Source organism: Anomaloglossus baeobatrachus, chromosome 1 (assembly GCF_048569485.1).
Source record: "Anomaloglossus baeobatrachus isolate aAnoBae1 chromosome 1, aAnoBae1.hap1, whole genome shotgun sequence".
NCBI lineage: Eukaryota > Metazoa > Chordata > Amphibia > Anura > Aromobatidae > Anomaloglossus > Anomaloglossus baeobatrachus.
The window spans coordinates 751,567,954-751,582,748 of NC_134353.1; the positions used below are offsets into that span (position 1 = coordinate 751,567,954).

The window sequence follows — 14,795 nt, forward strand, 5'->3', positions numbered from 1 at the left end:
TGTCACATAATAACAAAACCCATACAAAGCCATCATTAAGCACATATTTTTAACAATATTATTGTTACTATGATTAAACATTTTTTGTGGTGTTGCCATATTCTTAGAGCCATAACTTTTTTTTTTAACTTCCAGTTGATGGAGCTGTGGGAGGATTTGGGTGATGCGTTTTTTTTAAATAGTACCATTTGGTTTATATTGCTATCCATTCCACTGAAAGCAGCAGTTCTAGCATTTGATTTTTTTTTATGGAGTTTTCCATGCAAGAAAAATACCGTAACATTTTAATAGTTTGGATTGGTACGGATGCTTTATTTCTTAAAGCACCACTCCAGCATTGTTCTGGGTTTTTTTCAGAGTTGGAGTGGTGCTTTAAATGTAAGTCCACTGCTCCTTGTCATATACTCACCTTCTGGTGTCTTGTACCGACTCTGCTCCAGTCCCGCAGTGCCATTGTGTGACAGTAATCTCCGACTGGTCGAAAGTCAGAATTTATGTCACAAGCGCTCAATGCAAGTCTATGAGAGCCAGAACAAGGTCAGAATGAGGCTCTCACAGGGTTGCAATCTCAGGCCACTCCATGAAACACTTGAGCTGCAGACAGCTCACAAATCACTGGAAACGGACTGTAGCGGCGGAGATAGAAGATGAAGACGCCAGAGCGTGAGTATAAGACAGGGGTCATGGGGCTTACATTGAAAGCACCACTCCAGTGCCGCAATATAAAAAAATGCTGGAGTGGTGCTTTAACTGTTTGGTAATTTTTATATAATGAATAGAAGAATATAGGCAGCTAATACTTTTCTATGAAAAAATTTGTTTCCATCTATTTAGTCCTGGCTACCAGAACTTAAAATGGTTATCCCACCTTAGGCATTTATGGTATGCTCATACGGTATGCCATAAATATCTGATAAGTGCGGGTTTCACGACTGTATCTGGACCCAATTTGTGCGCTGTCAGGACTTGTAGAGGTGGCCACACGTGTAACTCTCCATATTCATTCAATTTTGACAGTGATGTGACCCACATCTCTGAAGCAAATGCCATAAATATACTAGATAGGAACACCCCTTTCATAGATGTATTCACATGGAAAACACAGAGGACCTTAAAGGATCCCAGGCTGCCAGTACACGACAATTATGTTGTAGGGACTTGAGTGTGAGGAAGTGACATAGCATTGTCAGGTAACGTTATGTATGATGATGGCTATTGACTGCAGCATCTACAGGGTTGAACTGAAGTGATCTGCATTTAATGTTATTAGTGTATTTAATAAAGGTCCTATATTGAAAAGATCTGTCCTGTTGACTGACACTTTTTATAACACAGTAACCCGGGGACTTTAGATAAATCTTGCAACAAAGGTTATAATTCCTGTGATTGATGCAAATAGCAATGTTTTTCATTATAAAGAAACATTGTGGGGAATAGTTCATTATACTGGCTTTCCATATGCCAATCTTGAACAAAATCTTGATATACAGAGAATAATCATTTTCACCTGAAACAGTGTGACTTATGACTTAACTTCACGACTATGTGGCATTATACATCCGCAGCCTAAAAAAAAACATTCAGAGAAAAATCTGACTGGTAGATATAGGAAACCCTGACATCGCTTGGCAGATGAGTTGTAATGTATGATGGTGAATTTATCTGAATGTCTCACTTCTCAGATCTCTCATAATATATACAAGTTACACAAAGTAGATTTTAGAAAGTTTTAAGAAATGAAAGAGATTTTTTACTAATATAAATCCTTCACATAGTTTTACATTTGTTCATTTTTCTTAATATGTAAATGAGCAATTTATGGGCCGGACAAAGATCTCCATGAGAATCTGCCTCCAGAGTTTATTTTAAATGAAAGACAGCATTACCAGAGTGAAACATGTAATGACTGACAGTCTGCTGTCCTGATCTACATGTCTCACACTGGTAATGCCCCCTTTCATTTAAACTAAGCTCTGGAATCAGATTCTCAGGCAGATCAGAGTCCGGACCATATATCTTAACAGCTGAATTACTTATTAAGAAAAATATGGATTTCTCTGGAACAAGACATCAGGTTGCAGATATCAAGGTATCAATTTATTCAATTATCACCTGCATCCCCATGTAGATATCTGATGAGGGTTGATTCTACTGACAGATTCCCTTTAAACTTTGTGTCTTGAGTTGTGTCATTGTAAAGTTTCTCTCTTACACTCACCCTTTTTTTCCATCTTTTTCATGTCTCTCAGTTTTTCAATGTTATGTGGATCACTCAGCCATAGCTGCATGCGAACAAATGGCTCTCGACCCTTTAAACTCAGTTTATGCCAAGGCTTGGGCCTGGATAGTAGATCTGATACAGACCCCTGAGTAAGACCCAAGATGCTTTCTCCAAATAATCTTTGACCTGTAAAAAAAGATTAAGAATACAGATAGATTAATATTGGCACCGTATCATTGCAAGATAGAAAGAATAGAAATGTACAACTTTATCATATGTAATATTGTAATCATTGTAACTGGAAGTACGCATTAAAGAGAGTCCTAGTATATATTCTCATCTTCATCTTTACATGACATCTACAACTGCCTATACATTCCCATTGTGTAGATGAACATTAGCACTTGGCCTACTCAGCTTCTCCTCTAGTGCACTCCCAGGAGCAACAAACAAGGAAACGTGCCATGTCCTGTATATTATTGCCCAGAGATCCCATAGCCTTTGTTGGCTTCTTCCTATAGTGCATTGTCTTGCCATTTCTTTCTCTAAAAAGTGACACACATGCACTTGGAAGTCCACAAGATGTAAATGAAATTAAGGCCACCTTCTTCCATTATTACATGGCCCAGTTCTGAGGCTCACATACCTACTGCAGGTTGCTGGTGACAAAGATCAGTATAGCGGTTCTTACTGGTAAGCAACTGTGCAGTCCCGGACCAAGGAGCTGTGATTATACAATGTGTTCTCACAACTTTCTATCATAATCAGTATTAACTATTTAGCAGTTTGTGCTATGGATGCCTCTCTTTAGGATTTAGCCTCTGCTGTGACCCAATAATCTAGCTATCACACTTTGCTCAAATCCTTAAAATTTACCATTTTCCTTGCTTCTAACACATCAACATGAAAAACTGACTATTCACTTGCCTAATATATCCCACCTCTTTGATAGGTGGAAAAAAAACTCGCTAGAAACAGCTATTAGCCAACTAAAGGTCAAATAGAAAATGCACTAGTAGGATGCAGAAGGCCCCACCATGATAAAGGCGGGGCAACACAGGTGCATCCTGCTAGTGCATTTGCTATTTGACCTTTAGTTGGTTAATTGATGTTTCTGGTGAGGTTTTTTTTTACTTTTATAAATATATGTCCTTTCCTATGAATCCTCTTTGAAAGGTGCCATTGTCAGAAGACAGTCATTATTATTCAACTGTTGATGGATTTAAGGGGATAGTCCTAACTCATAAAGTGATGACATAGTGCTAAAATATACATTTCCTCTGGTGACTGGAGACAGAACCTCTAAAAATCACACCAATCCTGAAAATCAAGTGACGAGGCTGCAGGAAGAATGGAGTGCCAGAGATAAACCCTCAACAATCTAAGGGTATGTGCGCAGTAGGCGTTTTTTTTCACGCTGCGTTTTTATGTGCGTTTTTGTCTAAAAAAAACACACCCGCGGCTAAAAAAGCGACAAAAACGCATGCGTTTTTACTGCGATTTGGTGCGTTTTTTGCTGTTTTTAATCAGTGCACTATGCCATTAAAGATTGTTGATGAAAAAAATCATTTCCTTCTTCAAAATGTTCATTGTATGCAGGAGAGCAGACAGCTGCAGAACTAGTGTATGCAGGAGAGCAGACAGCAGCTGCAGAACTACAAGGCTCAGCATCCTCCATCCAGGACTGTATGCAGGAGTTTTTTGCCCAAAAAGAAAAAAAAAAATGACATAGGCTTCGCTATATTTTTGTATGCTAGCCAGGTACAGCAGGCAGGTACAGGCTGCCCCCAATCCCCAGCTGCCTATTTGTACCCAGCTGGGAATCAAAAATATAGGGAAGCCCTTTTTTTTTTTTTTTTTTTTTTTTTATTTCATGAATTTCAAGAAATAATTAAAAAAAAAATGACATAGGCTTCGCCCAATTTTTGAGTCCAGCCAGGTACAACTAGGCAGCTGGGGATTGGAATCCGTAGTGCAGAGTGCCCAAGCTTTCTGGGCACCCCCGCTGCGAATTGCAGTCCGCAGCTACCCCAGAAAATGGCGCTTTCATAGAAGCGCCATCTTCTGGCGCTGTATCCAACTCTTCCAGCTACCCTGGTGACTGTTGCTCGCTGGGTAATAATGGAGTTAGGGCTAGCTGTATATTATCAGCTGGCCCTAAGCCCGAAATTCATGGTGTCATGCCAATATTAGACATGGCCACCATGAATTTCTAGTAATGATAAAAAAAAAAACACAACACACAGAAAAATATTTTTATTAGAAATAAAACACAACACAATTAGTGACTCCATCTTTATTGAAATAAAGAACCCCCCTCCGCAGTAATCCTGGGTCAAGGGTCCCGCGCTGTCCAATCCGGATCCAATATCATCTGATCGGTTTGCTGGAAGGCAAAGCGATCAGATGATGTGTCAGGTTAAAGGACGTGAATCACATGACACATCAGCTGATTGTATAAAAACCGTTTATACAATCAGCTGAAGCATCAGTGCAAAAAAAAAAAAAAATACACACGTCTGTGCTGATTACCGGCAGCTCCTGGAGCGATGGGATGAGAGTCTGATCCTGTCCCATCGCTGCAGGAGCTGCCGGTAATCAGCTGATGAAGTCTCCTGACGGCAGGATCAGCTGATAGCCAGCCCGGCGCGAAAAAGCCGGCGACACCGCGAGAATTACGATCAGCTGATGCGTCAGGTGACTGCATCAGGTGATCCACCGCCAGGTCCTGCAAGCTTCGTACGTGCCCCGGGGAGACTGCACACAGCCAAAGCAGCGGTACCGGGACAGGAGCTGGGAGCGTGCATGGCACCGGGACCCTGCAGACAGGTGAGTATATATGACATTTTTTTTTTCTACTGTTCACTTTTGTTTTCGCCGCTGCCTCCACCTCCCGCCCAGACATGGCGCCGCACGGAGCTGACATGGCACCGGGCGGGTTGTGGACGCAGCGGTGACCGTACCGGGAGGATTCATGCTTCTGTGTTTACCAACAGAAGGAATCCTCTTCCTGTACACGGCACTTTACTGCCCACCCCTTGCGTTTATAGCTGCGTTTTTAGTCATAGAAACGCAGCTATATGCGTTTTTCATTGCGTTGTTGAACATCTCATTGAACTCAATGGGTGAAAAACGCAGAAATAATTGACATGCTGCATTTTTGTGGTCACCACAAAAACGCAGCTACAAAAAAACGCTGTGTGCGGACAGCACTTATGAAAACCCATAGACATTGCTGGGGAAGCAATGTCACTGCGTTTTCAGCACAAAAACGCGGTAAAAAACGCCGCTAAAAACGCAGCAAAAACGCCTAGTGCGCACAAGGCCTTAGCCATATATTACAATATCTAATCATTTTAATAATTAGTGCAGGTGTCGGACCCCCACAATATGGTACTGATCTCATCAACATTTCTGCCTTCACAACACCTTTAAATGATCACTATTATTTCAATAAACATTGCATAAATCAGTAGTACAGTAAGCTTGTAATACTGTATATCTTGGCAGATAAATTTTCTTCTTTCTATTTCTATAAGCCAATTGTTACCCTCCTCCTACATCCTGAACTGATATTTCACTCTGGAAAATGGCTGAAATCTACCTTGATCAAAGCAATACAGACTGTCAACAGAGTGAGGTTTCAGGTTACACCTCCTATTATACTTTATGGAAGGTTGAGGGCAAGTGAAGATCCCTCAGCAAAGTAGGAGACAATCAGAAACAAGCAGATTGAGCTGCAGCTTCAAGCAATTCTTCTAACTCAGAGCTGGATTCACAGTCACATTGCTCACTACTGCTGTATAATGTCTTCCAAGCTACTGCTTCTGTCTGTCTGCTACAGAGAATGAATGGATTGAATCCATAAGTATCCTGTGTATAGGAGACATCATAGCATATACTCTCCCCCCACTAGCTCAGAGGCAACTAAAAATTAGAGCTAGAGCCTGCAGAGAACAACACTGGTGAAAATGCAGAATACAAGTCATATAATGACTAAAAATGGGGTTATTCCTCATCTACAGACACATGATAGCTTGTTCTAAAAAGATTCCTGAAACAGAAGGAAACCTTTAAAGTTATAAAGGAAGAGTAAATGTTCTGAAGATGGATGTCTTACCAGGAATCCTTTACCTCTTCCAGACTATCCACCTAAACCTTCCCAAATCTTTATTTCTTAAATCTTTATCTTCCAGGTTTATTTGGGGAACCTTGAGGTCTAGGCTTTCATATTTAGTACTGACGTACTCTAGGGCACGAAGGGGGGACAGGTTTTTCAGATTTTTGGTATATAATAAAGCCTCCATGCTTAAGTATTTTGAATATAACAAAATCCCTTCAACAAAATATGGACTGAGTTGAAGGAATCAGTGAATCCTATCCCATTAGTTAGACTTCTCTGGGGAGAACGGGCTCTGTGTTCTAGAGTGCCATTCTTGTCTCCCTAATATCACACTTTCATATCTATTTGGGATTGGGTAATTCATAAGAATAATATCTCTTCTACATGGGACCCCATGTCTCCGCTCATACAAAACACGCATGACGCTAGTACTTTTCGATTCCTGGTATCTGTTGAAAATCCAATCTCCTAGATGAGACATGTTACCTCTGCTCTATGCTTGCAGCCCATTGAGAACCTAATGTCATCTGGTTGCTCTTACGTTCAAGTCTGGATGGAGTACAGTTGCATATCTAGTCTCTTCCATTCAATCCCACATCGTGAGGTTTGGCTGAAGACCCTTAACGGAGTTTGAAAAACTTTGTATCAAAGAGGCAATTAAGTAACATTGTGTTTCTCTGCTGTCTGGGTTGTTGAAGTAGGCAAAAAGCTTAAATATGCTAGCTTCATTTTAAGGGGTGCGTGGGAACAGGAGCTTAATAGATAATCTTCTCCAGCCGCGTGAGATAAGATCTTTACCCTTCCTAATAAGATCTTTATACCTTGTTATATCCAAGAGATGAATTATAAGATCTTGTCCAGGTGATATAGGTAATCCGAGTGCTTAAATCTCTGATCAGTGTTGAAGATGTGACTCAGCTGTGGGTATTATGACTCAAATTCGATGGCCCTGCCTGGGTAATCATAAACGTCGGGACTTAATTTTTGACTTTTTTTTACTAAACTCTTCTGAATATTTTTTACAACATTCCTAAATACTATAGATCATCTACTTCCCTCTCTAATCTAGAATGGGTTGAATCTGCGGGCCTTTGAATACAGATAGAGGATCTAATAATTTCAGGTGATTGGCTCCGTTCTGAGTCTTGGTTGCCCTGGTCTTAAGCGGGCGTTAGACGCAGAGACATCGCTAACGAGATGTCGTTGGGGTTACGGAATGACGCACATCCGGCCTTGTTAGCAACGTCGTTGCGTGTGAAATGCATGAATGACCGTTAACGATTAAAAATACTCACCATATCGTTGTCCAGTCGTTGTAATCCCGATTATCGTTGCTGTTGCAGGACACAGGTTGTTCGTCGTTCCTGCGGCAGCACACATCGCTATGTGTGACGCAGCAGGAACGAGGAACATCACCGTACCTGCGGCCGCCCGCAATGAGGAAGGAAGGAGGTGGGCGGGATGTTTGGCCCGCTCATCTCCGCCCCTCCGCTTCTATTGGGCAGCCGCTTAGTGACGCCGCTGTGACGCCGAATGAACCGCCCCCTTAGAAAGGAGGCGGTTCACCGGCAACAGCGATGTCGCTAAGCAGGTAAGTACATGTGATGGGTGTAAGCGATGTTGTGTGCCACGGGCAGCGATTTGCCCGTAATGCACAACCGACGGGGGCGGGTGCTTTCACCAGCAGCATCGCTAGTGATGTCGCTGTGTGTAAAGCCCGCTTTACTTTAGAAGCTTTCCTGACTTTAAGACCAATCCATGTTGAATCTAGTAATTATATCATAGTATCATAGTATCATAGTTTTTAAGGTTGAAGGGAGACTCTAAGTCCATCTAGTTCAACCCGTAGCCTAACATGTTGATCCAGAGGAAGGCAAAAAAAACCCCAATGTGGCAAACAAGTTCCAATGGGGGAAAAATTTCCTTCCTGACTCCACATCCGGCAATCAGACTAGTTCCCTGGATCAATACCCTGTCATAAAATCTAATATACATAACTGGTAATATTAAATTTTTCAAGAAAGGCGTCCAGGCTCTGCCTAAATGTTAGTAGTGAATCACTCATTACAACATCATGCGGCAGAGAGTTCCATAGTCTCACTGCTCGTACAGTAAAGAATCCTCGTCTGTGATTATGATTAAACCTTCTTTCCTCAAGACGTAGCGGATGCCCCCGTGTTCCAGTCGCAGGCCTAGGTGTAAAAAGATCTTTGGAAAGGTCTCTGTACTGTCCCCTCATATATTTATACATTGTGATTAGATCCCCCCTAAGCCTTCGTTTTTCCAAACTAAATAACCCCAAGTTTAATAACCTGTCTTGGTATTGCAGCCCACCCATTCCTCTAATAATCTTGGTGGCTCTTCTCTGCACCCTCTCCAGTTCAGCTATGTCCTTCTTATATATCGGTGACCAGAATTGTACACAGTATTCTAAGTGCGGTCGCACTAGTGACTTGTACAGAGGTAGAACTATATTTTTTTCACGAACACTTATACCTCTTTTAATACATCCCATTATTTTATTAGCCCTGGCAGCAGCTGCCTGACACTGTCCACTAAAGTGAAGTTTACCATCCACCCATACGCCCAAGTCTTTTTCTGTGTCTGTTTTACCCAGTGTTCTACAATTAAGTACATAATCATAAATGTTATTTCCTCTACCCAAGTGCATGACCTTACATTTATCTACATTAAACTTCAATTGCCACTTCTCAGCCCAATCCTCCAATTTACATAAATCTCCCTGTAATATAAAATTATCCTCCTCTGTATTGATTACCCTGCAGAGTTTAGTATCATCTGCAAATATTGAAATTCTACTCCGCATGCCCCCAACAAGGTCATTTATAAATATGTTGAAAAGAAGCGGGCCCAATACTGACCCCTGTGGTACCCCACTATGAACTGAGACCCAGTCCGAGTACGTACCATTAATAACCACCCTTTGTTTCCTATCACTGAGCCAGTTTTTAACCCAGTTACACATATTTTCCCCTATCCCCATTATTCTCATTTTATGTACCAACCTTTTGTGTGGCACCGTATCAAAAGCTTTTGAAAAGTCCATATACACAACATCCACTGCATTTCCCTGGTCCAGACTTGAACTTACCTCTTCATAGAAGCTGATCAAATTAGTTTGACAGGATCGATCCCTCATAAACCCATGTTGATACTCTGTCATAAGGTTATTTTTCTTGAGATACTCCAGTATAGCATCTCTCAAGAAACCCTCAAGGATTTTACCAACCGTAGAAGTTAAACTTACCGGCCTATAATTTCCCGGCTCAGTTTTTGTCCCCTTTTTGAATATTGGCACCACATTTGCTATGCGCCAGTCCTGCGGTACCGACCCTGTTATTAAGGAATCTGAGAAGATTAAAAATAATGGTCTATCTATCACAGAACTCAATTCCTGTAGTACTCTGGGGTGTATGCCATCCGGGCCCGGAGATTTCTCAACCTTAGTGATTTCGAGGCGGCGGCGTACTTCCTGCTGGGTTAAGCAGGTAATATTCAAGGGTGAATTTATGGTATCCCTGGTCATGTCATCTGCCATGGCATTTTCTTGTATAAAAACCGTAGAAAAAAAGTCATTCAGCAGGTTGGCTTTACCCTCATCCCCTTCCACCATTTCACCAAGACTATTTTTAAGGGGGCCAACACTATCGCTTTTCAGTTTTTTACTGTTTATGTAGTTAAAGAATATTTTAGGTTTATTTTTACTTTCTCTCGCAATGAGTCTCTCTGTCTCAAACTTAGCTAACTTAATTTGCTTTTTACATATTTTATTTAATTTTCTATAATTATATAATGCCTCATCACTACCTACCCTCTTTAATTCTTTTAAGGCTTTCTGTTTTTCTTTTATTGCTTCCCTTACAGCTCTATTTAGCCATAGGGGTTTCCTCCTATTTCTAGCATGTTTGTTCCCATAGGGTATATTTTCTGCACAAGCCCTATTCAGGATGCTCATAAAAGTCTCCCATTTGCTTTGTGTACTTTTATTACTTAGTACATCATCCCAGTTTATTGCACTAAGATCATCTCTCAACCGTTTAAAATTTGCTTTCCTGAAGTTTAGTGTCCTTGTAGCCCCTCTACTAGACATCTTACTAAAGAATACATGAAAACTTATTATTTTGTGATCACTATTCCCCAAGTAACCCCCAACTTGTATATTTGATATGCGGTCTGGCCTATTGGTTAGTACAAGATCTAGTAGTGCTCCCCCTCTTGTGGGGTCCTGTACCATTTGTGAAAGGTAATTATCTTTCATTGTTATCAAAAATCTATTTCCTTTGCTGGAACTGCAAGTTTCTGTTCCCCAATTTATATCAGGATAGTTAAAGTCCCCCATAATAATTACCTCTCCGAGACTCGCTGCTTTATCAATTTGCTTTATGAGGAGATTCTCTACCTCTTCCATAATATTCGGCGTCTTATAACACACCCCTATCAGTATTTTATTATTCATTCTCCCCCCCCTTATCTCCACCCATAGGGACTCTACATTCTCAGTACCCTCACATATGTTGTCACGCAGGATGGGTTTTAAGGATGATTTTACATATAGACACACACCTCCCCCTCGCTTATTTGTACGGTCATTCCTGAATAGGCTATAACCCTGTAAATTAACAGCCCAGTCATAGCTCTCATCCAGCCATGTCTCTGATATCCCCACTATATCATAATTTTCTTCCAACAATATTAATTCTAATTCCTCCACCTTATTTGTGAGGCTTCGGGCATTAGTGTACATGCACGTTACGTATGACTCTGTACCTGTATTCCTGCTTACTGTATTAACTGTCCTAACCCTTCCCCCCGTACCACCCCCAATTTCATTAGTTGTGCCCTGGTCACTATCTGCACTACATTCCCCTTCTATAAAGTGAATACCCTCGCCCCCCATTCCTAGTTTAAACACTCTTCCAACCTTCTAGCCATTTTCTGCCCCAGCAGAGCTGCACCTTCCCCATTAAGATGCAGCCCATCCCTAGCATAGAATCTGTAGCCAACTGAAAAGTCGGCCCAATTCTCCAGGAACCCAAAACCCTCTTTCCTACACCAATTCCTGAGCCACCTGTTAACCTCCCTGATCTCTCTTTGCCTCTCTGGTGTGGCTCGTGGCACAGGTAGTATTTCCGAAAATACCACCTTTGAGGTCCATGCTTTAAGCTTACAACCTAATTCCCTGAAATCATCTTTAAGGACCTTCCACCTACCTCTAACTTTGTCATTTGTGCCAATGTGTACAATGACCGCTGGGTCCTCCCCAGCCCCTCCCAGTAATCTGTCAACCCGATCAGCGATGTGCCGAACTCGAGCGCCAGGAAGACAACACACTGTTCGGCGATCCCTGTCTTTGTGACAGATTGCCCTATCTGTCCCCCTAATAATTGAGTCCCCCACTACCAGTACCTGTCTTGCCTGCCCTGCACTCCTATTCCCCCCCTTACTGGAGCAGACACTCCTCTGGCGTTCAGAGGTCATGCCTTGCTGCAGCAATGCTACCCCTGTAATGACATCCCCCTCATCTGCCAAGTTTGCAAACCTATTGGGGTTTGTCAGTTCAGGACTAGCCTTCCTAGCACTTTTCCCTTTACCCCCCTTTCTAACTGTCACCCAGCTACCTACCTCACCGTCCTGCCGCTCCCTACTACGATCCTCCCCCACATCTGACCCAGCAAGCTGCTGCTCAGTGAGCAGCACACTCCTTTCCATATTGCTAATGCATCTCAGAGTTGCCAGCTGCTCATTTAGATCCAGTATCTGGGCTTCCAAATGTGCAACTTGCTCACATCTCGAACAACAGTATGCACCCTCAAACGGCTTTTCAAGGACTGCATACATGAGACAAGATGTACACTGGATCGCATTAGCAATAGTGGAGCACATTTTCTAATGGGGATAGCACTAAACAAATGTTAAGTAATTAAACAACTAAATACAAACAATTCTACTCACACTTACTTTTGCTCACACTTTGCTCACTCACGCTCACAATGAAGAAGACAGGCTAAAATTCGCACGCCGCTAGGCGCGCGGTTTTCAGAAGTCTTCCTTCCGGCTGTAACGGCCAAAACCCGGTTCTCCTTGAGCTCGCGGTGACTCTTCACTTATCCCAGAAGGCACTGGGAATATGCAAATTATCCTCGCAAGACTCCTTCCCTGGTTTTCAGAAGTCTTCCTTCCGGCTGTAACGGCCAAAACCCGGTTCTCCTTGAGCTCGCGGTGACTCTTCACTTATCCCAGAAGGCACTGGGAATATGCAAATTATCCTCGCAAGACTCCTTCCCTGGTTTATATAAGCCTCTTTGTACTTGAGCTGGTACTTTTCCTCTCCTACTGTGTTCCCTTTTTTATGTTTTATAATTTTCTTCCCTACCCCTTAATCCCCCCCTTTTTTTTAGGTTGTTCTTTCTGGTTTTCTATTCAATAAATCATTTTACATCATATACCACTGAATGTAAAGCAGTGTTACTAGTAGTATTGGAAATCACTATTTGTGTACTGCAACTCTTCATGTAATTTTTCCACATTTTTCATAGAATTGTAAGAGATATTTGTTAATTACTAAAAAAAAACTAAATAAAAACATTGAACTATAAAGTTATGAAAGATGCCGCTTATATATCTGTGTGCCCCTTCATTCTGCATAACATTATAAGTATCTCCAGGTCACAGAAGTGGAGTTTCCTACTGCACATGCTCAAAGGTATCTGTCCTAACATTCTAGGATAGGCTTCTGTCATTGTAACAAAGGTAACAATCATTAAATTAATTTAGGAAATGTATTTATATTGACATTACCTTTAGTTATTTCTTATTTTCTATTCCTGAAGTACCTAATTAATTAACGCAATTTAAGTGGACAAAACCAATGATAAAGTGTCCATAGCCAAACACCCTACAGAAAACTGTTCCATGAAATATTTTTTGATCAAACTCCAACATTGCTATACAACAACTGATACGCTAAGAGCCGAGAAAGCTGCTATGAAAAACTGAGATTAGTTCTTCCATCAGTTTCCGTTTAACATTTTACTACCATGCCAAATGCAAAAATCAACAAATGAGTGGATATAGAGGAACGAGGCCTTAGAGGGAAGAGGCCTGCTGAAGGACTTTCAGAACACATATGTGGTTTTGCATGTTTCTTGCTGCACCTAGATAGGCAAGATTAAAACCCCTACACTGGCTGTAAATAGTGGCAACTTATTCTAGTCTTCATTAAAAGATAATAGCATCAAATAAAAATATATATATATATTTTTAATTAAAAATAATTTAGAAATCCATTGTAGAGTGTAGGCTCCTAATGGTAGTATTACTGAACTAATGAAATGCCAAATGTTTATATATAATGGCAAGGCTACAGTAGATTTACCTAAATTATTGTCCGTCAACACTTCTTTAACCTTCTTAGTAATGGAGTAGGTGTCAAGCTCGGGAGACATTGCCACAATCTCTTGGATACCTGCTGTGGTTGCCGGATGAGGGCTTGGGAATGTTCTGCTACTGAGTGATGAAACCGATCTACTTTCTGGTTGCTGATTCTCTTTGCTGCTTTCCGAACTCAAGATAACTGGCTCTGGAGGGTTCTTTTCCTGATCTGACGGGCTTGGTGATGGAGATGGGGATGGATGTGTTTCAGAGGGACTAGCTGTGCCTAGAGGAAAAAAGACACACATAAACTAACTTCTAACTGTAAAGATGACGATTTTTATACACAAATGAAAGTGTCTCTCATACACCCTTTCCAACCAGGTAGGTTGGCAAATGTGTGCAGATATTCTAAAGGGCTTGTCCACTACTCAGACAACTCCTTCTGAATTGCTATATTTTCCCAAGTAAAATAACAGCCTATAATGCCAGAGAGGTTCCAGCAACATCGGTGCCTGGTCTACTGGGGCTCATGTGACAATGGTATGCCATGTGAGCTCTACAGTCAATCAGTTAATCAGTGGCCTCTTCACTATCACTTCCTTTGAAAGAAATAGACACCCATAAGAAGCGAGAGCTGCGCCTGCTCTCTGACTTCCTCTGAATGTCAGTTATGTCAGAAGGAAGTGAGAGTGAAGATGCAGCATAAGAAATCTCAATATCACGCTGGAAGGAGGTAAGTATAAGTGGTTGTTTTGTTACATGGAGGAATACAGCAATTGAGAAGGTGTTTTTCTGAGTAGTAGACAACCCCTTTAACATACATTGAGGGATAATGAAAGGTGGAGACTAGCGATTGGCGGACCCGGACTGTAAAAGTCCATATCTGTGCGGTTTCAAAAGTATCCGGATGCCGGACCCGAGCCTGGAGTTCTCAAGGAATTCCGGCAAATGATACAGGATAAAGGAAAAAGTGATAAAGGAAAAATAAAGAAAAATATAATAAATCAAGCAGCGCTACTTACCAACCCTCAGTAAAAAACAAAAACAGCATGCGGT

General features: G+C 41.5%; 1 protein-coding gene across 2 annotated transcripts in view; it reads right to left on the reverse strand.

Moving 5' to 3' along the window:
* Positions 1 to 14,795, reverse strand: part of CUX2 (cut like homeobox 2) — a 645,762-nt gene that overhangs the window by 8,498 nt on the left and 622,469 nt on the right. For both annotated transcript variants that reach the window (XM_075323846.1, XM_075323855.1), the window contains 2 exons: positions 13,741 to 14,022; positions 2,219 to 2,407 (listed from right to left, as the gene is read on the reverse strand). In XM_075323846.1, the coding sequence (XP_075179961.1) occupies positions 2,219 to 2,407; positions 13,741 to 14,022 (471 nt within the window). The remainder of the gene's footprint in view (positions 1 to 2,218; positions 2,408 to 13,740; positions 14,023 to 14,795) is intronic.